The sequence below is a fragment of the Anabas testudineus genome, chromosome 5 (assembly GCF_900324465.2).
Source record: "Anabas testudineus chromosome 5, fAnaTes1.2, whole genome shotgun sequence".
NCBI lineage: Eukaryota > Metazoa > Chordata > Actinopteri > Anabantiformes > Anabantidae > Anabas > Anabas testudineus.
In genome coordinates, this window is record NC_046614.1 from 11,810,657 (window position 1) to 11,836,436 (window position 25,780).

At 40.2% G+C, this 25,780-nt stretch overlaps 1 protein-coding gene across 1 annotated transcript in view; it reads right to left on the reverse strand.

The window, feature by feature from the left end:
• Positions 1-3,204: 3,204 nt before the first annotated feature.
• The window catches only part of scn8ab (sodium channel, voltage gated, type VIII, alpha subunit b), a 38,492-nt gene continuing 15,916 nt past the window's right edge, over positions 3,205-25,780 (reverse strand). The window contains exons 7-28 of the mRNA XM_026349181.1: positions 24,655-24,876; positions 24,406-24,469; positions 23,493-23,634; positions 22,933-23,139; positions 22,570-22,851; positions 21,502-21,825; positions 20,242-20,374; positions 19,703-19,941; positions 17,855-18,028; positions 17,282-17,638; positions 16,990-17,163; positions 16,600-16,896; positions 15,135-15,252; positions 14,804-14,958; positions 13,784-13,957; positions 10,917-11,039; positions 8,908-9,192; positions 8,755-8,808; positions 8,530-8,667; positions 7,946-8,050; positions 7,540-7,810; positions 3,205-7,397 (exon numbers count right to left, since the gene is read on the reverse strand). Of these exons, the coding sequence (XP_026204966.1) occupies positions 6,238-7,397; positions 7,540-7,810; positions 7,946-8,050; positions 8,530-8,667; positions 8,755-8,808; positions 8,908-9,192; positions 10,917-11,039; positions 13,784-13,957; positions 14,804-14,958; positions 15,135-15,252; positions 16,600-16,896; positions 16,990-17,163; positions 17,282-17,638; positions 17,855-18,028; positions 19,703-19,941; positions 20,242-20,374; positions 21,502-21,825; positions 22,570-22,851; positions 22,933-23,139; positions 23,493-23,634; positions 24,406-24,469; positions 24,655-24,876 (5,198 nt within the window). The 3' untranslated portion in view covers positions 3,205-6,237. The remainder of the gene's footprint in view (positions 7,398-7,539; positions 7,811-7,945; positions 8,051-8,529; positions 8,668-8,754; positions 8,809-8,907; positions 9,193-10,916; positions 11,040-13,783; positions 13,958-14,803; positions 14,959-15,134; positions 15,253-16,599; positions 16,897-16,989; positions 17,164-17,281; positions 17,639-17,854; positions 18,029-19,702; positions 19,942-20,241; positions 20,375-21,501; positions 21,826-22,569; positions 22,852-22,932; positions 23,140-23,492; positions 23,635-24,405; positions 24,470-24,654; positions 24,877-25,780) is intronic.

The following is a 25,780-nucleotide window of genomic DNA, read 5'->3' on the forward strand; positions in this document are numbered from 1 at the left end:
CGACATGAAAACAGGGAGATTTAAATGTATCCAGGCTCAGTTTTTACAAGCAGGTTGTGGTTTCAGACTATTAAGATTAAAAGAGTATTTTCTTCCTCTTTAAGCGTAGGAGTTTGTGCCAAAGTGTCATAAAGGCGACAGTTCAACTACACGTTTCTTATTGTGCATTATAAGTGTCACAAATCTTACATCTAAGTTTGTTACTTAAATTCAGGAAAACTTATGCAGGTATCCTGCATCTTGACAGGAGGACACACATGCAGGATTTTAGTTTCTGTATTTTTAAATGACACAATCTGTGCACCTCATTATTATATGAAAAATAAACACAAATGGATTTCCCGGATTGCAAATGATCATGCTGTGAATTCCTGTCTGACAAGCTGATCTCTTGCTGGCATATTTCCAACTACAGAAGGATTTTGATATCCATCCATACACCACATCATAACCACACTAATTTTCGAATTAGTGAATCTGATTTTGAATCCAGTTTCTCAAAGTTATTTCTTTGAGGTCCCACTAGAGGGAGTCCGATAGCTGTAAGAAGTGATTTGAGCAACTTCATTGAAGTGTGCTGGAGAGGTTACAGTAATGAACACACAAATGAACAGCTGTGATGTCTGTGAACAGAAACTCCCATCTCAACAGGCGATTGATCTGTCACTGTATGACAGATCAAGCCTGTGGTGGCACTGGTGACCAAAACCAGGGTTTACAAATAGCACTAAAAGCATGAGCATATCACATCTTATATTTCATTTAGGCTAAAATAAAACTTATTTATATTTTTTTATATATAACTTATATATATATACCTTCCCACAGACCTTCTTCATAATGTAACAGACTAACACAGACAACTACTTGATCACAGCATTATACAGTACAGTAGTAAGTTACATGCTATTGATTCCTTACAGACATATAATCTCTATCTCTGTGTATCAGTTACACACACACATTTCCTTCCTTCTGTCTCCTTCTCCCACTTCGAACAGCTCAAGAGATCCAATGTCCTACTTAGTCCACGTCCCACCTCTGCAACCAAGTCCTGCTAATAAGATGGATGCAAGGAGGACAGAAACCTAAAGGGGGAAAAACAAGGCAAAGCATGTATGGTGCAGCATTTTGACAGTGTATATAGTGGTAACAACACATACATACATACAGGCTTACAGTGTTTTTTAACATTTGCAGGTGTGGATGTTGTATTTAACTGTAAATCCACTAATGCAGTAACTCTTTAATGTACGATGCAGCATTCAACTGTACAAAATTAGTGACGCACTGCAAACACATGCAGCACTGCAGGTAGGAGATGAAGGATGAAGGAGAAATACATAGCAACACATTCAGTTTTACTGTGCGTACCCCTGTTCATTGTTCTCATTTACTTTTCGTCTTCTTGCTGTAGCTCGCTCTCCCTCTTTTTGCTTGCTGTGGGTAAGGAGGTGCTATACAGTGCACTGTACAGTCTGAGCCTATTGGGAACATGCTGCTGACTCAGCGCAGGCCACTGCATTCATCTATCTGCACTGCAGTGCTGTCTCCACTTACCCCTCCCCTCCCCCCCTCCCCTCATTCAGTGCACCACCTTACACAGATACACACGGAGGAGGGGAGGGAAGGAAAGAAGCACGCACATAGCTGTTTTTAAAGTCATCCCAATGCTGTTGCACCATGACACACCAACTACATCAAGCCCTGCAATTATTGTCATTATGAGCACCAAATCCAAAATATACCAAAATCACCTTTTTTTTGTGACAGTCATTTAGTTTACACCCAAGAACGACACCAGCCAGAGGTGTAACTGGAAGGCTGCTTTATTGTTTGGAAATAGTTTCGTGCTCAAATGAAGACATTCTTCAGACATCGCTGATTCTCATTTAATTGTCTCATATGGTTGTGCAACACACGTCCTCTCTCTGACTGTTTTAGTGGCAAGAGATAATGACAGTCAATTTTTTTTTCTTCTTCAGTTAGCCTATTTTCAGCAAAGAAAAGAAATGTATCTCAGTCATGCTACAAAAGGATGGCCTCATATACCAATTGGTAAACCAACATTTGGAAATGAAAAAAAAAAGTGTAAAACTGAAGGCAAGCTGTTCTCTTACTAGCCAAAGGGCCAGTAAGGAGAACACACAGAGAGAGCACTTGTACTACATGACTCTACAAGATGTTAGTCCAGACAGTCTAATCTAGGTGGTGAGTTTTCAGTTTACAAGTTCAATACATTGTTTCTACCGTGCTCCGTTTTGATTCTCTCCCATGGGTTTTGAGATCCTCATTGCTGATTTTATTGATAGACTAAATAGGAAGCTAAAAAGGCACGTGCCGTTAAGAGATATTGCACCATAGACAAACACACAGACACTTAAGACAACTAACCCTTAAATCATTAGATATATCATATTGAAAGTGACAGCAAAATTAAAGTTCAACTTCAAACTGCAGCAGCGTGTTAAGGGGGAAACATGGAGGACGGTTAGAGCTGAAACAAGCAAAAATTTGTCACACAAAGTGAGCTGTGTCTCATACTGGGGCACACTGGTTAACCAGCAGTTGCCTGCAAAAGACTGAGTGTGAGCGTGTTACGTGTATATGTCTGCATCTGTATATCTTTGTGTGTACAATATAGGAAACTAGGGGCAAGACATCTTCACACATGTACAAAAGGGTATGCTGGTAGTGCAATCCTTTCACCAAGGCAGGCTCCACAATTCTCAGCAAGCAGCCAGTACAACACCATGCATTGTACGGTGGTACCCAGTATGCAGAAGTCCTGGGCAGGCCAGAGGTTTGGTTATTCTCTGAACATACCACACTAAGAAAAAAGCATGATCAGTTACACTCTGTGGTTCTGATTTACCTCAACGCAAGGAGTGGACAGGAGAATTGAGTTACAGACATTGTTCTAATGAATATATACTATATATATAATATATATATATATATATATATATATATATATATATATATATATATATATATATATATATATATATATATATATATATATATATAATATATGTAATATAGCTCTGTATATGTACGTATTGATTTATAGTTTTAAATACAATTCCTGCTCTTTAATATAGATTCTTCTTAGCTTACTCCCCTTTTTTGTGAAAAAGTGATAAAAAAAAAATATCTGTTCCATCTAACAAATGTGTCACAGCCTATCAAGTGTGACAAGGAGTGTCAGCTGGAAGCCATTCTAGTTATGGTTATTAATATTTAGTGTTAGATTAATAGCTGTAGTTTTTTAAGTAATCCTGTATTTACAAAAAACTACACATGCCGTTAAAATAAATTAATATATTACATTATTTATAGTTTCTTAAAAAGTCCATTCTTAGCTTTTGCAGTTTGTGCCGTATAGAACATAGCCTGAACTGTATTTATATTTATTTTCCAAATGGATGCATGTGTGTCTATTTTTTTAGGTTTCTTTCTCTCATACGTATCTGTACATCCATGGTGATCTTGGCGGAAATGAACGGCAGTAGCTTTTATGCTTATCATTCAGAGTTTTATTTGGTTCAAGTTAACACCCACACTGATTTTGGAGGTCTCATGCAGCAACTGGACTGTAGAACTCGAGAACAGATGAGGGAGGATAAACAGGAAGTGACATCACTGCACAACAGTAAGTGCAAAAGCTCTGGTGTGGTGTTTAGGCTCACAGTACCATAAGAATGCATCTAGTGCTCTGTTGATTATTTGGTATTTGTTATGCAGTAGAGCAGCATGAAGAAAAACGACTAATGAGAGGCTCAGAGCACCTTTGTTGTTAGATACTGAAATCTGGGGCCTACACATTGAGGGTGCCACTTCTGCTTCAGAAGGTGTGCTGCTCAAACCAACATATCCCAATTCACTCATGTGACGTCTCCTCACAGTGTTTCCTGTGCCTGGGATTGCTACTGGGGTGATTGTTGTTATTTTTATTTACTCAAATTAAATGAGACCAGATTAGAGTTCATAATGACTTAACCACAAATGTAGTGCGCTATCAATATAAATGCCGCCATAACAAGTGAGCGAAATGATGCAGTTTCACTGAGATGCTTCTAGCCCTATAATTCTAAGCGTCATAAGCAGGAAGCGCTAAACTGGCCCCTGACCAGGTGGCCGCCAGGATAAGGCAGCCAGCCGAGATCATTGTCCATTAACATGGCATAAAACAAAAACAGTAAAACATGATTTCATAAATACTCCCGTCACATTCACTTGCATTTTGTTGCAGAGCTCATAATAATACATCTATTATATCTCCTGAGAAAAAGGATGGATTTTTCAAGCATTGCATACATTTCTAGGGTCTCTCTGTCTAATAATGACAGCAAAAAAACAGAATGGGCAGGGCATACTTCACCCAATCCCACTCCATGGACAAAGGGCAACAAGGGATAACAAGGCAGATCTCTTTGGCTTCTCCACACAAAACATTCTTATCAACCAGTGATAGTTTTCTGTTTCTCGTTAGAATAGGGTTCTCCAAACAGCCAACAACATATGTTCAAGCACAAGTGCATTTCCTCCCGCATCATCATAGATGTGGCTTATAAGACTGCGTAAAATAAGACTCATCAACCAGCATAATAGAATAGTTACATTAGGAAAAATTAAAAAAAAACAAAGAAACAAAAAAGAAACAAAACACACACATACACACAATAAGCTACATGGCATCAAATGATGTAAACGAAACAATAATCAACACCCAGCCCTTTCAGAAAGGTCTAACCACTCACAGAGAAACATTGGAAATAGAAAGGAGTTTGCCATACCTGTGAAATCCCCAAAACCAGGAGTTGCAAAATGCCACTGCTCACACATAACTAAAGGCAAATGGCATGGAAAATCACATAGGTGCAGGAAAATTATAAACACAAGCTTTTGAGTTTCATCGTGTTGCGCCCATTGATATTTCAGTCCAAATAAACAAACACATCAATCCCATGATACACACAGACATCCGTTTCTACATCTGACACACTCAAAATCTTCCATAGCAGCAAATAATGGTTTGGATTTTACCCACTGATCAGCTATGGTGGTATAATTTACCAACATATTCCATTCTTCTGTCTATAGGGGCAACATCTGAAACAGTTAGTTGAAATGTGTTGAAGAATGAGACAAAAATCTGGATCCATTTTAGATTATCAACCCCCATATCACTTATCTTTTTTAAACAAATTACTCTGACTCTTATGGACTCTGAACTTTCAAATTTTGACAATGTCTCGAGCTTACAGTCGAGCCACTGTAGTGGTCTGAGTATTAGTGTCTTGTGGACTATGATAATTCATGCAAGATTTCTGATCAAAACATGCCATCATGCAAGTCATTTCTATGCATTGAACAAGCACAATTATTTATGTATTTGTTTGGAAATCTTTCTGAGTAAATGTAAGCCCTTGGCCCGAGTTGACCCCATAATAAACAGACCCTTAACCAATTGGTGTGAAAGCCCATGTAAAAAAGCGTTCTGATGTGGGTATAACAAAGATAAAATGACTAGAAGAGTTAAGTGACATGGGCAAAATGTTGAATATTGTTCTTTTGCATTTTTGCTGCTTAAATTAACAATTTCCAGCTTTAATAAAACAAAACGAGTACTTCCAACGCTCTCTGCCATTTGTGTCTTTCACTCACTAGTCATCCTTCTGTTTGCTCTTATAGAGTGAAAGTGCCATTTTCTCCTCTATACATGTCATGGCTAAATGACACAGAGCCACACATTGGCTGCTTTAAGAGGACAATTCTTCAGCATCAAGCCGCTTCCTTGTTTTTCCTTCACAGCACTGTCTTCCATAGGAATCCATCACTCGCCTCCAGGCACTGAATTCCTCCAGTGTTTTTTTCATTCTACCTCATTCGGTGAAAAGTTACTTATCAGTAGGCCAGTGTGAGCAACAGACAATTCCAAGTCTGTTTTTCATTCCCTTTTGTTAATATCAGTAGTCTAGATACAATGTCACACAGTATGCTGATTATGTTTAGTTTGACTGAAGTTCAAGAGTCTTCAAGCTGTAACTGACCAAGCTGCTTCCTTCTGCACCAATTTAAGAATGAAGTCTGTAAACAAAATTACTTAATATTATTTTTTTCTGACTTGCAAATGAAATAATCTGTACATCTGTGTGGGTGAGTTTCCTCTCTCTTTGCTCGAAGTTACATTATTATACTTTTTATTGTTATTACTGTGATTAATCCAACGCTCTAACATTTAGATTCCCTGATGTCTTTTTGGTTTCTTCCTTTCTCTTTCCTCCCTCCCTTGCCCTCGTTGTCGTCCTGTTTCTCCTTGTCAGGTTTGGTTACACTGTCATAGGAAGGCAGGGAGGCAGTCGAGGGAGTACTCTCCTTCTTTTCTTGTTCCTGATTGTTGCCATTCTCCACTTTGTTGTTGGTTGGTTTGCGCTTACAGACGAAACCCCGTCTAGCCAGGTAGGAGCGGTAGGCCCTTTGAATGATTCTGGCTGACACATCCTCCTGTTTGCGCCTCAGAGTGGTGGTGATTGGCTCATAAGAGACCTTGGAGGGATTGGCTGCCACAAAACGCTCCTCCATTTGTTGCCTCAACATGTCCAGTTCGCCGCTGTCACCCAGCACACGCTTGGTGAAGGCAAAGAGGATGTCCAGGCAGTGGATTCGGTCGCCACTCACCATAGGCATGTCCATGGCAATCAGTTCAATGGTGTTGGGCTTGGGGACTCGGAGTGGGTGTTCTAGTGCATCAGCAAAGTCAGAAAGCTTGGCATAGGTGATGAACTGGGAGGCATCAGGATCAAACTTCTCCCAAATTTCGTAAAAGGTCTCAAAGTCGTCCTCACTGAGCGGGTCAGCACTCTCCTCTGTGGCCACACTGAAGTTCTCCAGAATGATGGCGATGTACATGTTGACCACAATTAGGAAAGAAATAATGATGTACATAACAAAGAAGAAGATGCCCACGGAAGGGTTGCCACAGTCTCCTGTAGCGGGGGTGCCAGGATTCTCCAATAAGGGGTCACAGTCTGGAGGATAGTTGAGAATGGGCAAGAGCAGGCCGTCCCACCCAGCTGACGTGGTGATCATAAACAGGATGATCATGCTGTTGCCGAAGGTCTCAAAGTTGTACATGTCATCAATTCCAGCCCCGTGTTTCACATAGCCAAAGTTGGACATGCCAAAGATGGAGAAAATGAACATAACCAGGAAAAGTAGGAGTCCAATGTTGAACAGGGCAGGAAGGGACATCATAAGGGCAAACAGCAGAGTTCTGATGCCTTTGGCGCCCTTAATCAGACGCAGGATTCTACCAATTCGAGCCAGACGAATCACCCTGAACAGTGTTGGTGACACAAAGTACTTCTCAATCAGGTCAGCCAGAAACATCCCTGGAGTGAGAAGAGAGAAAAAAGAAACACAACATTAGTTTTGTTAACAGATGTTAGAAGAATGGCCTAGAGGACTTCATATGGAACCTTTTTTTCGTCACATTTATTTTCCAAAGCACAAACCACCCTGCTGGATACTTGCCCACAATTGATAGGATGACCACAACCACATCGAAGATGTTCCAGCCGTTGGTGAAGTAGTAGTGACGCAGTGCAAAGAGCTTCAGTAAAAACTCGCCAGTGAAGATCACAATGAAGATGAAGTTGACCCAGTAAAGCACATTCTCTGTCTCTGCTGACTGATCATCAGTCTCCACCATCATGGTGACCATGTTGAGACAGATGAGCATCATGATGGAGATGTCGAACACCTGCTGCGTCACAAAGTCAAAAAACATGCCCTGGATCTTGTTCTGAGGAGAAAGGGAGGGAATGGAAGGAGGAATACTTATTCACTTGTTCTGGTCAGTGAATTGCAGAGAGCTTCCAGCCATATGTTTCTTATAAACTAAAGCTTACGTTGAGCCAGGCAGCAAACCAATATTTACCTGAGGCCTGGGTATTGGCTTTTGTGGTTTCTTTGACCCTAGTTTCTTCATGGCATTGTAGTATTTTTTCTGCTCTTCTGTCATGAAGATATCCTGACCTCCAAAGTAAAGGGACAAAACAATTTGGTTACAATCTGCAAGGATTTATTCTTCTACTCTCAATACATTTAATATGAGGCAGGTGCAATTCAAATCAATCAATCCTTTTATTTGTTTGGGAGTCTTCAGTTCAGATTGTTGCAGATAGTTACCTCACTCATATAGTACTACTCTTATTTCTGCAAGGTAAATAAGAAACATCAGCTTCTAGACAGCTTAGCAAAAACACTGTGTTGCAGGGGGTGGGTTCTCTATTTAAAAGCTGCAAATCCACCAACCAGCTTATCTGAAACTCACTAACATTTGCGAACATCTTTACACTAAATTGAGCTAACAGGCCGCTGCCTGTAACATCATAATTAACTGACAGATATGAGAGTGGTATCAATGTTCACCTCTAGAGTATGAATAAATAACATTTTCCACTACAGAGCAGTAGGTTCCGAGAAGGTGAAAGGTAAATAAAAGGAAAATGTAAATCTTATCTTTTTCTTTTGTTGGTTGAAGTTATCAATGATGACACCAATGAAGAGGTTTAGGGTGAAGAACGAGCCGAAGATGATAAAGATGACAAAGTAGATGTACATGTATAAGTTGTCCTCATAGACGGGCTGGTCCTCTACCTGTAAAACAGCAAAAGTGGAAATATATACTAAACTCTACTTATTTACTACATTTACTTTTGGAGTAAGACATTAAAAAATGCGTACCTTTCTTGAATCTATTGCGGCATACATTATGTCCATCCAGCCTTTGAATGTTGCCTGTTTAGTGTACAGACACAATGAGCAACAAAACAGGTTAAACACTGTTTCATATCAGAAGATAGAACCAAATGAGAAGTGACGGCAAAGGTTTCTTACCACTTGCAGCAGTGCCAGGTATCCTGCACCCACATTATCAAAATTGATCTTGACATTCTTCCATCGGACCTCAGTGAAGTTTGCATTAATGAGTTCGAAACACTGTGTTTTATTGTTGACTTCATGTGGGAGAAAGTTCTCCTCAGCTGTCTCATTGTAACAGTAGTAATACTTCCCAGCAAACAGGTTGACGCCCATGATGCTGAAGATGAGCCAAAAGATGAGACACACCAGCAGCACGTTCATGATGGAGGGAATTGCACCCACTAAGGCGTTCACCACAACCTGAAGAGAACAGCAAGGAAACAGAGGCACTGTAACTTGACAAGCACGCGCAAGCTGCGTAGAGATGTTCACACATAAGAACATCAAGACACACATTTACAGAAATGCACATTCTTTGCCTCCATAATTATTATTACAGAGTTTTTCCAGTCTTTCAATTTCTTGGCACTAAATTAACCACATCACTTGGTCACTTACACTAGGTAGTGTCATAACAATACACGCAAAATCCTCAATATATTTTTTTGCAATGTTGGAATAAACACTGATTGTGAGTCTGAATTTAGGTTTTTTTAAGTATTTTTCCACACAAAATAAGAAATATGTCAGAGAAATTGACTGAAAAATGTCCACCTTTATTAGCAATATGTCACAAGTTAAATCTGCACTCTGGATTTGTGAATTAGGTCAAGAACATTTGTAAAAGTACTAACATCTCTTTGCTTTGCTCTTAACCTATGTTCATTGCGACCCAAGTACTTAGATCGTCTTCACTTTCTACTGCCATGTCAAAGATAGCAGGCTCCTCATAGCCACAGTGGAGCCTAGTCGGTATTCTCCTGTTGTCTTTCAGGGTCACATCCACCCACTTGAATGTAGGGGTATATATTTTTGCTATAGATTAGCTTAAGAAGTCCATCACAAGAATGTGCATTTCTAAACAGAGAGGTGCAATGGTAACAGAAAGCCAAATAAACCAAAACTATGTAGGCAAACAACAAAAGTTCAAACTCTAAGATTTCATTCTGGTGTTCATCCTAATGTTTCAATATAGAGACAGTGCATCTAGGTATTTAATGGGTTTATACAGCTACTGCAAATGATAGTCATGACAGTCATGGTGATGAAATTTACTGAGTTGTAAGCAAGGATGGTGGGGGAAGGGGGGTATGCAACCAGAAGTTTGTTGATCTTCCAGTGTGACAATGCCAAAGCCAAACTGTTATAAGATCAGATAACAAGACACTTGAGGCAGAGCGACAGTTAGAGGATGTCGAGCCTAAACACTGACAAGAGTCTGACCAGCAACAACCAGAGGCTGAACCAACCCATCACACGTAAAAGTAATGATCAAATAAACCAGTATTACTGTAGAAAAAGGATTTGCAGGCATGGAGTCTCACGCAACATCAGAACTTTACATATGGAAACTCCACACAAAGGAAAAGATTAATTAATCAATCGCATGCAAATTGCAAACACTGTAATAATTTAATTCACCATGAGCCATATCCATTTATTTGTCTAGGCAGCTCTGTAATTCACAAATTTTTCTACTTATGTGGCTCAGTTTGAACAGATTTTGTGTGATGGTTCATACAAACCTCTACTTGTTCTCTAGCTGGTACTGAATACTTCCAAGCTGAGTTATTATAAAGGGTTGTATCAGGCCAAAATCAATGTTATAGTCTCGTCTTTTATCAGGCACAGGATATTTTTACTTGTTTTTGTCACTATTTTTAATGGATAAGTCGCTGCAAATTGTCTTGACATAGCACTAACTTTATAATAGGCTATATGAAATGAAATATGATAAACCAAATCAGATGTATTACTGAACATCTGAGATGATTTGCGTCCATGCAAAAAGCTTCTCGTTGATAAAAGGAGTTACTTAAAAATTCCCCTTAAAAATTGACTATATAGCCATCTCTAGCATGCGTTGATGCTTTTATTTAATCGGCATGCAGAAGGACCAGCTGCCTGGTATCTTATGGTCTTACCCTCATCCCTTCAAAACGTGACAGGGCCCTGAGGGGTCTCAAGGCCCTCAGTGTCCTGAGTGATTTAATCGGGCCTAGATCGGAGAAGCCCAACGCATTAGCTATAAGGCTGACTATAGACACCTATACAGATAGGGACAGAAGGAGAGGGAAAGACAGAGGCAAAGGAAGAGATGACCCACATAAGTAAAGGGGATATAGGGAGAAAGTTGGACCCTCTATAATGTAAGGATGGCTATATGGTTATATAAAGATAAATATATAAGTACATATAATTTCTATATGTGTAAGTATATTTAGCTACAAGATGAGGTTAAACAGGGGTTATTACAGTATACAAAGGCCAATGGCGTGTGCATGACCCAAGTTTCCGTTTTATTGTGTTTGTTTGCTTATGTTTGGTTTAGTTTGGCAAGCCAGTCTAGCGTGATAACCAGCTTAACAGCACAGTGAGCACACCTGGAAAGAAACTTGTGGTTGACACAGTGAGAGGAAGAGAAGATAAAGTCAAAAGTCAAACAAAGGGAAAAATTAGAGGAGAGATGTATTCACAGACACTAAATCAATATGACACAATAATACACAGTACACAGTACGAAACGGTACAGTTTCCACACCAGAGAGCATCTTACTTAAACGGGAGAGAGAAATGTAGAAGGTTGAGGACAACTTTCAGGGTTAGAAGAGAGAGGATAACCTGTGAAAGTAGGAGTCCCAACACAGCACACAAACCTTACCCTGGACCCTCAAACACCGACCCCTCAGTTCCATCTCGACAGCTGCACAATTGTCTCTCTTAACTTAAAGAGAGACACATTATAGGCACCTGCTGTGAGACAGAGCACAGGTCAATATTAGGGTAGACGTTTGCATGGACAGTCGGGATAAGTTCACAGCACATGGGCCAATTTAGAATAGAGGTTTTCTTTTGGAGAATCAGTGAGGGGTTTGACGGGCACTGGATCCCACCAGACAACCTGAAAAACTCTTGTGTCCGCTATCATGAGCTGCATTCGTAGATTAGAAGTTGAACTATGAATGGGAGCAATACAACACTGTCTTTGTTTCTATTTCTGAAGAGAGAAGCCAGATCACAGAGGCAGAATGTTCAATATATTATGTCCTGTCATCGGATTCTCTCTCCTGGATTACAATCAAAGATGGTGTCTTATTGCCCCACTGCTTAACAGGAAAAAACTAGTATAGCTGATGGTTTGGTGCATGACAATAGTAGAACATTTAAAGACGTCATAAAAGGACAGCCTTAACTGAAAACTGCTCCATTTCAACTCGAGACAAACATTAAAGGTCATACTAGGCTTTCCATGTTCTGTTCAGGTTAGCTGTGACCACATTTGGCATCAGATCCTGGCTCAAACATGTCAGAAGCTGATATTTATATGAAAAGCAATATATTGATGTGATGTTATACTGTTATAGTTTATTGAAACAGCATCTGAAGCCAACAAAACATAGGGGTGGTACAGACAACCACTGTTTTCAGCTGTCAGAAGCCTTCCACAGGCTGGTCAACCAAAACAAAGTGGGACAGGGGGAAAAGGAGCTTTGAAGACTCAGAGCTCAGAAAAGCCTTTTTTGTCTGAAGGAGCTGTAGCATAACGAGGAAACGCAGCATGTAATTTTTTTTTTTTTTTTGTCTTAAAAATGACTTAATCCCTTATCAATAGACAGCAAAACAAAACATGGTAAAGCACCTAACACCTTCCCAAATCAGCACCATGCTGTGGATCCAAACACAGTTCAGTACTGTAGCAGTTTCACTTTATTTCATCACTGACGCAAATCAGTGCAGTAGCTACTGTATGTCTGCAGAGTGTTTAATGTCAGCAGCAGAGTAAACATCAGTAAGATGCCTTTAATTAATGTGGCCATGACTGATGATGTCTTCCAGGTCACAGGTCATTTATTACTTAGTTTGATAGGCTGCCTGTCTGTTGTGCCTCACACATGCAATAACATAATTGTGAGGGAGGAGCTTTGCCTAGCTTGCTATGTTCAATCTGGCTGTATTTCAATAATAATAAACCTTATTTATATGGCACATTTTATACCACAAAATGCAATACTATGTGTTTCATAGACCTAGAGACAAAATTAATGCTGTAAGTTGGAACAAAAAAAAAACACCCCTTAAATACACCTTACTTGCCTTAAAGCATTACATGTAATTTATATTTCCCTTTTTTAAATAGACAGAGAAATAGAGAAAGAAAAACCATATGTGGTAAAACATAATTGTCAGGTGGGACAACACTGGATGACTCAGCAGAGGGTTTGCAGACGTTTAGGCCCAAAATTTCAAGTGGCACCATATCACACTAATGTGGAGCACTGTGAGGAAAACATAGCACTTTACTGGCAATATCATATTATATGTCTACTTTTACTGTCTAAATTTCTCTGGCCACTTTGGGTTCTACATTATATGACTCTATACAACTGCCAAGCACTCCATTATCAACAATAACATTCAAAGTTGCGGCATTAAGCAGACTGTGATCCTCACTGCACTGGAAGAAAGCCTGCATATGACAAATGAAATAAATCAAAATTTATTTCTCAAGCTCTCGCCCATTAATATTTTGTTACATAGAATACATTAACATTATAGCCTAATATTTCCTCAAGTATTACTCTAAACATGACAGCAGCTTTGGAGCCTAGTTGGTCAATTTCTGCAGCATAAAGATAAAATGTCATGACATATTTTCGCGGCCCATGCTTATGTTGACCAATGAGGCAATACCTCAGATATTTGCAAAATATCATCATGAGAAGTTGGTGCACTGCTGCACCGTCAGTCACATAAAACACATAAAACAAAAATAGCATTCAAATGTACTTACATCCACAATAAAGAAGTCTAACCAACACCAGGCATTAGTGAAGTACTTGACAAAGCCATAGGCCACCCACTTCAGCAACATCTCCAGGATGAAGATATAGGTGAAAACCCGATCAGCATACTCCAGAATGATGCGGACAGTCTTCCTCTGCTCAATGTACACATCCTCAAAAGCCTAAAGATGAAAAGGGAACAGGCAATGGTTTCAGTAATATCTTTTAGGTATGGAACTAATTACATTGAAAATCTCTATCAACCAATAACATTTTGTAAATGAAGAGTTTTTTTATGTAACTTATACTTAATGATACATTTTCTACAGCATCTTACACTCACATGTCACTGTAGGTACACCTGTACAATCTGAAGTAATCTAATCTGCCATGATTTCTACTTTTACAAGGTTATAATTTCTCAGCTTGGACCCCAGATTTACATAAATGAGCAGGCCAAAACATTAGAACCACCTCTTACTGTAATGTACACCAGACTCCACCACCCACTATGAACTCATTAATAAACATCTAGTAGATTTATCACTTTTCTCACAAAAACAGGGACATGTTAACCTTGCAAAAGTAGAATTTGTGGCAGGAGTGGTGTATCTAACTGCATTAGATTGAACATGTGAACCTAATGAAGTGGACAGTGAGTATTCATGCTTTGTATACCACTTTAGGCAATTAGTTATTTACATAAAACTGCATGATAAAGGCCACTTTTTACCAGGTCAAACGAGACTGACCATACCCTCAGCTCATTGCAGCACTTGCTGTCAATTACCAACAAATCACATCAAGAGCAGTTGCAGAAGAAAAGCAGGAAATCTTGCTTGTTTATCTTCATTAGAAAATGAGACTTGATTTTTTTTTTAATAATTGGCACATTTTGGTTTTATTATTACATGTTACTTATATTTATATAGCAGTGGAAACACACAGACACAGACACAGACAGACACACACACACACACACACACACACACACACACACACACACACACGCTGCCTCGTGATCTTACCAGGGCTCCACTGCTGAGCAGGATCATGAAAATGATGAGGGTTTCAAACCAGTTGTGTTCTACAATCAGGTAGCAGGTCTTCCTTAGGAACCACCAGTATTTCCCCCAGCCATGAGTGATGGGAACATCACAGCATTTGTATTTGGCCACACATTCTGAATGAGAAATACCAACATCACTACTGATATATGTCATGGGTACTGACACAATCCAATTTGCATCAGAAAACCATTAACTTAACATGAGTACAGTTAAGTACAGTTAAGAATAAACCACATCTATTCACTGTTCTTATTATTAACAACAAAGATAGATAATAAATGCCACTTACCATCTGTCCAGCAGGGATCTGGGTCAAGGTATTCCTCCACTACCTCCACTACTACCACCTCCTCCACATCAGGCTTGATGTCTATAGTGCTGCCCTCAGAAGAGCTGGTGTCATCCAGCTGGGACAAACAAAAGGGACCCATTCAACTGAACATTAGAGACTCAACAGTGAGTTGCTGGATGCACAGTGCCTCTACAGCCATTACATCAGTGCCCCATTAGGTTCAAATACACGGCATTATTTCTTGCTATTAGCATCTATGTTGTAGTAATGTAGAGTATCTGGTTCTCCATCTATCATAACCTATTCTGCAAAAGCATTACATGACATGGAAGTAATTAAACTTGAAAGGTGACTGACTGCAGCGGTAGATATATAAAAAAGGAAAGTCTGCTCTGATGAAAAATATGATTATGGGTGCATATTACTGGTTTACTAATTCTTTAAGGTACATTCAAAAATAATGTGAGTAATAAAATATTAACCATAGCTTGTTTTGGGTGAACCGGTTCACCTGTACCAATAAATCATGCAATACATTTTACAATAAATCAAGGTGAGCTGGGGCAAACTAATGAAACACCAGCGTCACAGCAGGGCTTTTGCAACAAAGCATTCACACAATTGCGCACATGCACACACAGACACTCAGTCAATTCAATTCACTACAGAGTGATACTGCATTTTATAATTTGAAGTTGTCAGCAAAGGACTGCAATTGCACTTTCTTCCTCTCCGCCTCTTTTCTCCCTCTCTCAACCAAACAGCCAGATGTATCCCTGCTTTTCTGATCGGCTGGTAGCAGCTCTGTCTGTGTCTACTCCCTGCAGTGTATCCTGGCTGGCTGTGGTGCAGGGAAAGTTGTTGTGTGGTTGGTAGAGGGAGCCCAGTGGAATATGAACCTGGCGCAGGTACAGGAGCGACGCTGCGGTGTTATCTCCTTTCTTCCTACTACAAACCAGGTCAAGGTGACCCACGCATCAGACTTATCTACAAGCTTCTGGACCTGGATTACAGGTCTTCACATTCTTCTCCTCAACCATAGATATACAGCAGCCAGATTGTTTCTCTGTCATCTTGTCAGGACTGCCTTTGTCTCTGTCTGACTGCAGGGTCAGCACTCAGGCTCAGTGTTACAGCTCTTGGGTTTAAATGAATGTTCTCAAATATCAGGTACACTAAACATCTTCAGAGTGGCAGCACAGCACAGTTTTACTTAAAGGATCAATAGTCACATGGACACACATGTTTAGGCACGTGCACTTATTACATCACTTATACAATTAAGTCACCTTTTTAGTATTAATAGCTGAATTGTGGTTTTGTCAGTGTCAACGTATACATGATATGATTTAGAAGCTGTATTAGTGAACTGGATATATGTTATGTTATTTAAAAAAATGGCACTTTGTCACTGTCACCTCACCTCCATTCTCACAACATTCTCATAGTCCTTCCTACTCACATCTTTACTGTTCTCCACATCCGATTCGCTGCTGAAGTCTTCTGTGTTAAGGTTTTCAAAGTCTGACTCGCCAACAGCGATTGGAACACAGACAGTGAGGTTAGGGTTGTGAATGAAGGACATGTAGTCTTCATCAATCATATACTTTCCCACGCTGCTCCCAATGCCGCTTGTGGTTCCATTGCCATTTTTAGCATAGTCCAGTTCCCGGTTGATGTCCACTGTGTGGTTTGCAATGCAGTTGAGCTTCTTCTCGTACATTTCATCCAGAGGCTTCTGTTCATCCTCTATAGGCTGCTTTTCAAATTCATTAGAAAACAAGAATGTGAATTTGGCAACTCTTATTTAACAACTAAGATTATACAGTAGAAGTTTAACTATTTTTGGTACCTTCTTGAGCACTGTGGCTACGAAGACCCGCATATTGGCCTTAAACCAGGCAATTCCTCTTTTAATGCGGGCCACTGCGAGCTGGAGGTTATTGGGCTCACCGTCATCATCAGTAGCAGCAAGGTTGTCTGCGCTGAATGAGCTCAGTAGCAAGGCCAGGAACAGGTTCAGCACCTCAAAGAAAACACCAAACTTGTAAACCCATGCTCTCACAGTAAATGAATGTTTGACACAGCTATTACTGTATCATACAGTAGCATCTACACTTTGTCGTTTCTTTGCCTTTTCTTACCACAAGGTTTCCAATGACCATGACCATCATGAAGACGGTGAGGCACATGGTTTGTCCCGCCACTTCCATGCAGTCCCACATGGTCTCAATCCACTCGCCACACAACACTCGGAACACAATGAGGAAAGAGTGAAAGAAGTCGTTCATGTGCCAGCGAGGTAACTCGCAGCTCTGTGCAATCTTACATACACAGTCCTTGTAGCTTTTGCCAAACAGCTGCATTCCCACCACGGCAAAGATGAAGACAATGATGGCCAGCACCAGGGTCAGATTACCCAGAGCTCCCACCGAGTTACCGATGATCTTGATCAGCATGTTGAGGGTGGGCCACGATTTGGCCAGTTTGAACACTCTTAACTACAAGTGAAACAGGAGATGGTATTATTTTAAAGATCAGATAACTAAAGTGGCTAGTAAGTCCTAATGAAGAAATATTGTGATAGTTAAACAATGTTTACATATGATCTCATCACACCTTCATCTCTAATTGATCTTGCAGAAATGAGAAATGGTCTGTGCATGTTCGCCAGAAGACAGATGCTGACATCACTAAATCTATTATTTTCAACTTACCAATCGGAAAGACCTGAGCACTGACAGACCTTCCACATCCGCCAGTCCCAGCTCAACTAAACTCAGAGTCACGATGAAGCCATCAAAGCAGTTCCATCCTTCCTGGAAGTAGTAGTAGGGATCCATTGCAATCAGCTTGGCAAACATCTCCCCGGCAAAGATGCCTGTGAAAACCTGTAGACCCACAAACAATATGAGATAAAGTCTACGACTATCTTGACTTGATATTGACTTTGAATTGAAGTCAATTGTCTTTTTGGTTGGATTTTTTGTTTGCACAATTTACCAGAAATGAACAAAAATAACAAATGATTGCAGTTTAACTTCCTTAGACTCGTTATCCAAAAAGACTTTAAGATAAAAATGTCACTATAGCAGTAATAATGGTAAAAAATCTTAATATATATTGGAGTGCAGAAAGATAGAAGATGGCCTGCTTACACTGCATTTGGTTTGATGTAGTGCTGTTAAAAAATGTATCAGGATTTGCTTTGAGTGAAGACTTTGACAGGACAAGGTCACAGAGCAATGGCACCATGTCCCAGAAAACCTGTATGGCACTGTATACTGCACCATTCATCACGCCACGCTGCTTCCTCTGATTTCAGTTCCTGTTTAATTCCTGACAGCGTGCCAATCTCTGTGACTTCATTTCCTGTCTTAATACTGACACTCTGCCAGTTCTGCTGTCCTCAGACAGCTGTGCTACAGTGGCATCTAACAGCAAGGGCAGAGCACAGACAAATCAAAATGTCTGCTGTACATTTGGTTAATCAGTGCTCCACCAAGCCAGCCCTGGACTGATCGATGGAAAGCCTTCTTTTCACGACTGCTATGCTCTATGTGTCTGTGCGTGAGTAAGAAAGAGATTGAGTTAGAAGGAGTTCAGTAGAGTTGAGGTAAGCGGGATGCAGCGGAAACAATAGAGTGACCTGAGTCACTGAGTGGAGGCGATAAGAGTTTGGGGAGCTGGCTACATTAAAATGGAACTAAATCTTTAATGAGACACCATCAGAGTCCTATATATGCTATGCGTGTGTATTCTTAAGTGCACATACTAAATGATGTATTGATGTATTAGTTTGAGGCAGTGGTGTAGGATATATGCAGGTATATAGCATATGCCTACGTATTTTTCAGCTGGCCCTGAGTATATCCATTTCTATATCTACCCTAATCTGTACAATCATGTCATGTCATTACTCATACTTCCCAAAACCAAACATGACAGCTTTATATTTCATAATATGGCCAACAAAAGCAGGGCAAAGTATACTGTGCAGAATCACGTAGGCATATAAAATGTTATATCTTATTGCTAAAAATAAGGCAGTCTATGAGTGTAACTGCAGGAAGTAGGGGTGGTGGATTTTCTGCAGCATATGTTTGTAGCAAATTCATTTCGAACTAACTTAAGATTAAAATTATTACTGCAGTAGTTACTTTTTTCAAGTGTTAATGCACAAACTAGGAAAATAAGCTCTGTCGGCACACATGATGGAAGGGCTGCAACAATGTGCTTGAAGTGAGTTATCACAGCATTAATAATTTCACTACAAATATATTCTGCACCGTCACCATGTCAGAGGGCCACCTGCATCTCCCAACAGACTGTGGGAACTGGGAGTGGTGAGAGAGGTTCTTGTCAAACAGCAGATGTGACATTATGCAAATAAAACTGACTCATTCTGGAGTACATAAGCAAAAACAGTCTTACATGTCATTGTTTGTAACACTTTGGTTTTTTTTTTACTTTGCTGGATAGGCAGTAGGTAGGGGGATGAGATTTGTGCAGACCTAAGAGGTTAAAGTAAAACAAAGCACAATAGAAGAACTGCATTTTCTTACCAGATTACCAACAGACAGGACCCCTTCAAATTGATCAGTCATGGGGTAGTGCTCCATGGCCATGAAGAGAGTGTTGAGGACAATACAGATAGTGATGGCCAGGTCGACAAACGGGTCCATGACGATCAAGTAGACTATGTGTTTGATTTTCAGCCACATGGGACAGCATTCCCAGATTAAGAAAACATTGGCAAACTTGTACCAACAGGGAGGGCACTTCCTCTGAGACTCCTCCAACTCTGCAAGAAGAGATGAAACAGAAAGGAAACTGAAAGGCTGAGGAAAACAAAAGTTAGGAGTGAGTCTCTAAATTCATGCAAAATGTTTTTGTTCTATTTTGTTGTTAAATTTCCTGGAGTGCAACATACTCCATTTGTTTCGAATGTCACGCTGCTGATCCTACCTACAAAAACAATTCTTATATCCAAATACAAATGTTTTAATCTCAGTGATGCAGACCATATTTCTGTACAAGGACTAAATACACCCATCGATGGCACCTGCTTAAATCATCTTGAAAACATGTATACTGTCCGTACCTTCTATCAGTGTATTGGTAACTACACTCATTTGACTGTTGGCATGTTCTTTTCCTTTGAAAGAGGAGTTGAGCTGATCCACAGATACCATGAGAGAGCCAGAGTGCTTCTTCTTAATCTCCACATCTGTAGTCTGTACTCAGAAAGACATAATGTCAGTAAGAGATGGCTCTCAAATAAATGCATAACACAACTAACACAAGTAAACACACATTTGAAGCTATATGATGTCCTGTATCTGCCCAGAAGACAAAAGGCCTAATATGATGAATGCAATTCCTGATGTGTTTCATATAAACATTTCAAATTTGTACTGTAAAATCTTAAATAGTCATATTAATTTTCCCCAGTTGCCCCAATTTCTACTCATTTCTATACACAATATGTTTTACTAAGTAGTTATGACTGACATTATTTAAGGATTTACAGTACGCTTTTTAACCCTGTCATTGTATAGTGTGCACAATATCTCTTTATTTATTAATTAGGTAAAATTAAACAACATGCAGTGGCATGCGTGTCAAGAACAGAGGGAAATCCAAGACATTCATTTGCTACTATACCATGCTACATTGTAAGAGAGGTAATGAGGTAAAAGCAGGTAGACTGATTGAAAATTAAAGAGGGAATATCAGATTACAGAAACAAAAGTTTTTTGATTTGTTGTTGTACCATCCAGTGGTTCAGGAACAGAATGTAAGTAAGAATAAGAAAGGAGCGAGGCAAGAGAAGTGAAAGTGAAAGAATGAGACAGAAAGAAATAGAAGGAGAGAGAAAACAGTATGGGCTCTGATGTGGAAAGCCCCTAACAGAGGAAGATGTACATGTAGGAACTGATTGTGTTTCCTGTAAAATGTTTTGATGGTTGTATTTGTTATGAATGAATCAATGACCATATAGACATAAGCTAGGCGAAATAATTGTTAGGGGAACTAAGGTGGCTGATATGATATTGCTTTATTGTTAGATTGATTAGAAATGTTGCTGATTCCGTTGATTAGTATATAAGGAGCAGCAGAAAAAGGCCATTAGATTTGGATGGAAGTGGCACTGTAAGATAAAATAATAAGACAGGATCTAGACATTCAGGGGAAAACAGGAACTATTGAGTTTAGGGAAACAAAGGGAACAAGAGCCAAGGAAAAGAGGTTGTGAAGGAGATGCTGCAGAGATTGGGGCCACCACCATCATGCCTACACTGTATTAGTGTCCCATGGACGTCCTTACACTGTCATCAGTGGCTGCCTTATCTATTTTCACCTCAGGCAGAAGCCGTCTGCCAGGCCCAGGGCCGATGAGAGAGACCACGCCATTGCAGTCCACTGTGCTGTTCCTCTTCCCTCCAGAGTGGGGTGCCAGTGGATGGATGCGTGACGAGCCTTGGCTGTAGCCACTGTAGCTGTTGCGGCGGTAAGGGATAAACAGGGAGCCTCGGCGGTCCTCACTTTCCTCTACTGTACTGTGCTCGTCGTCCGCAAACTCGTTTTCTGAGCCTATGTCCTTGGATCGGCCTTTGAAGCTGAAGATGCTGCTACGGCTGTTGTGGCGCGACATGAAAGGCGAGCCGGGGATGCTGAGTAGTGACTAAAGGGGGAGAGACAGACGTAGAGAGGGAAAGTTGAGTCGTTATTATTTTAATGTGTGAATAGAAGAGACCACCAAGGTGAAGAGGGCAATGGGGCAAAGCAGAGAGAACAAGAGTAAACCAAAAGACAAAGAGCAGAGGGTAAAGTTCAACATCCAACCTTTAACGGATTTTGTGTTTAAAAGAAAAGTTGTGTAAAAATGGCAAAGAGAAGATTTCCTTACAATTAGAGCATCGCTGACCATGCATAATTACTACAACAATTAACTTTATTTGTGGTTAGTATGAATGATATCAGTGGTTTCCTTCAACAATGTTTGTATTTGTACTTATCCAGACTGTGATTTAGCCAGTTACTCATTTGTCTACCTGTGGATAATTTTCACCGTGCACAGTTCTGCCTTAAGGTTTTTGGTGTTTTGGTTTGGTAGTCTGAACCTCCCAAACTAGATTTGAAAGATTTGAAGATCCACTACAGAAGAATGAAGGGAAGCTGGCAACAAAAGGGACAAAACACACTGTGAGCATCACTGCCAAAAGTTTGGAGTAGACTTCATGTGCTCAGCAGAACCGGGGATCTCATCACTGGAGGTTTAGCGGAGCCTCAGGATAATTGTTGAGCTGGCTATCCAACATCTTTAGGAACATTACTGAAAATATGTTCTGAAAAATCAATATTTACAAATACAATACCAAGTCAAACATCAATCTGCACTTACCACAGTTTCTCTTCTTAACTTTACCTGATTCATGATGGATGTCTTCCTCCCCAGCCGGCTTCCTGGAAATCGAATGGTGCTTTTCTTGCTGCCATCGTCCGACTCAGACTTAACAAACTTCTCACTGTCTCCCTTCTCTTTCTCCTGCTCTTTCTGACGCCATTTCTTCTTGCGATTGCGACGCTCCTTGGCACTCTTGGAGCTCAGCTTGGAGACCTCAGAGGAGCTACGGGACAAGTGCCCACCTCCTTCATCATCTAATGCAGCCTCAGACACTGTGCCTGCAGATGTCGCCATGGCAGCAGCCTGCAAAAAAAAGGAAGGACACATTATTATAACCACAAACTATCTAACAAATGTACGTGTGTGAGGTGGAGAGACATCAACCTGTGTCTCCTCCTGCTGCTTCTTCAGCTGTTCCAGCATGGCCTTGAACTCAGCTTCTTTCTGCTCTGCCTCCTCAATCGTGGCCTGGTTCTGTTCCTCATAAGCCATGGCCACCACAGCCAGGATGAGATTCACCAGGTAGAACGAGCCCACAAAGATGACCAGTACAAAGAAGATCATGTAGGTCTTCCCAGCAGCTCGCAAAGTCTGACAGAGAACACAAATAAAGAATCAGAAAGGTGATTTAAGATCTGATGTCTAGTGACAAACCCCTAGTTACAGTATTTCTGATTAGATTCTTAAATCAACCATGTTTCAATATTGTAAAAAACAAGGTGAAAACATCCAAAGGGGTTAAAAACCTTTTATAGGCACTGTACACTGTATAGGATTTTATGATGCAGTGGGACCAAAACCATTTTAACTGGTTGGAAGTACGTGAAAACTGCAGAGGCTTTGATATAAGCCTCAATATACAGCTCTGTCCTTTGTTTTCACTGAGCACACACGTCTATTAGAGAGGAACAAGAGGCAGAAAAATTAACAAAACACTGCTTTACCAGCATGTAGAGATTTTCCCAGAAGTCTTGAGTCATGAGGCGGAAGAGGGTGAGGAAGGCCCATCCAAAGCTGTCAAAGCTGGTGTAGCCATAGTTGGGGTTCCTTCCGGCTTTCATACAAGTAAAGCCCTCTGGACACCGTCTGAAGCAACAACATCACAAAATAAAAATGTTTTCTTGATAAATAACTGCATTGTACGTGTAAGTATCCACGCCTTCTTTATTTTCTATATTACACATTTATTGGTTAGATCTTGGATCTTGGAAGCCATGGACAGAGGTGATGCACATCAGAAGCACCAGCTAATGCACTGTCAAGATTACAGCTGAGAGGTTGGTGCCAAAGACCAGAAATCCTACAGTTAGTGAAAAACTGTCAGAAAACAGCTCAGGGTGCTAAAATAAATCCTGAAATCTCCTGAAATAGGAAAAGTACAAGGAAGAGTAAGAATAGAATCAAGGAGGAGGAAGACTTTCACCATCTGCACAGCAGAATGGTGCCAAATGAAGAGCAGAGAGAAAGACAAAAAAAGGTGAGTAGCATTAATGGCAAACACCTTTATCTTTACTAAGAAATGGAACGGGCAAAGATAAGTGGCCACCTGACATGCTGCAAAAAGGAGACAATAGTTCAATAACATGCCGCGAAGTGAGACCAAGACTTAGGAGACTTTGACATCTCCAAAGAACAACAAGGTCAGCACCAAGCTCAAGTTGGGTACCTTACATTGTCTACAAAAGATGTCCCAGTGACATCTAGGAAAGAGGATCTGATACTGAAAGATCAGAAACACCTAATGACTGGTTGCATGACTGAAGATGAGTCTAAATGCTCTGTAAGACGTGAAGGTACAACGCAAAAACCTAAGAACACAAAGGAGGCACACGTACAACGAGTGAAGTACTGACTTACCCTGAGTCAGAACTATTTCCACATAGTAGGGCATCAAGCTGACCAGGGAGGAAGTAAAAATTGGCTATGAAAAACAAAGAACACCTTAATTAGTCAGTGATTCTGTGAATGTTTTATGAGCAAGCTGTTTTTCTCAAAAACAAAACAACACTTATAGTGAATAATTACAAAGATGCACATATGTTTTATTAAATCCAATTTATGCCATCACATACACAATATTATCAAAATATCAAAATAATCACTCACTGTCATTCATGATGTATTCACCCCAGTCAAAGCCCCTGCTGCCATTTGCCAGGTACTGCTCAGTCATGTTGATTGGCCAGTATACACACTTATTCCGCAGGTTCCCCATGAAGAGCTGTAGTCCAATCAGAGCAAAGACGCTGAGACAGAAGACAGTCAGGATCATCACATCCGACAGCTTCTTCACAGACTGGATCAGAGCACCCACAATGGTCTTCAGGCCTGTCAATTAATACGCAATAAACACATACACACAATGTGCACAGATGCACATACATGAAAACAGACAAACTCACATACACATGCACACCGGCATACACATGCAAATGAAAACACACACACACACACACACACACACACACACAAACACACACACACACACACACACACACACACACACACACACACAAACAAATAAAATGACTTGCAACTTTTGGCATCGTACAAGTGCATTTCAAAAATTACTCAAGTCATGTAGGAAAGTGGCAAAGTTACGTAAGGTATATCTAATCCTGTATTTAACCCTGTGCTGTGAAGGCTTTTACACAAATCTAAACTTGGCAGGCAGCAGGAGAAATTCTCCAGCATCATTGCCCAGAGCTGCCAAGCCTCAATACTAGAAATGGACTTTCAGCGTATCTTCTGCATTCACTAAGAGAATAAAACTAGTTTGTAGAAGTCCTTCTTCCTGTTCTTCCTGTCCGCTCCTGCTTTAATGAATTAATCACAGTCCTGCTAGCCATGTTGGGTGGATTTAGCACTTGATCTACTGTTTGATGACAATCACCACACTGGGCAAACGGAGGCTCCATTTCATCATACAATCACGTGCTCTAACCCTAACATATTTCCTTTTATGAATCATATTAATTAATAAATAATATATGTATTTATTATTTTTAATTATGTTTATTTCACAGACAGTGCACATTGATCTACACTGTAGATCAATTAGAGTAAGAGTAGAGAGGAGCATGTTTCAGGGAAGAAAGCTGAGCAGTGAAAGATATTTGGTGTAGACATTGAAAGTTTCCTTTATATCCAAACATAAATTATGTAAGAACAGTGCAATAAAGGTACAGGTATTCCCATAAGATAATGAAAAATATGGCCTGTGTGTGAGGGC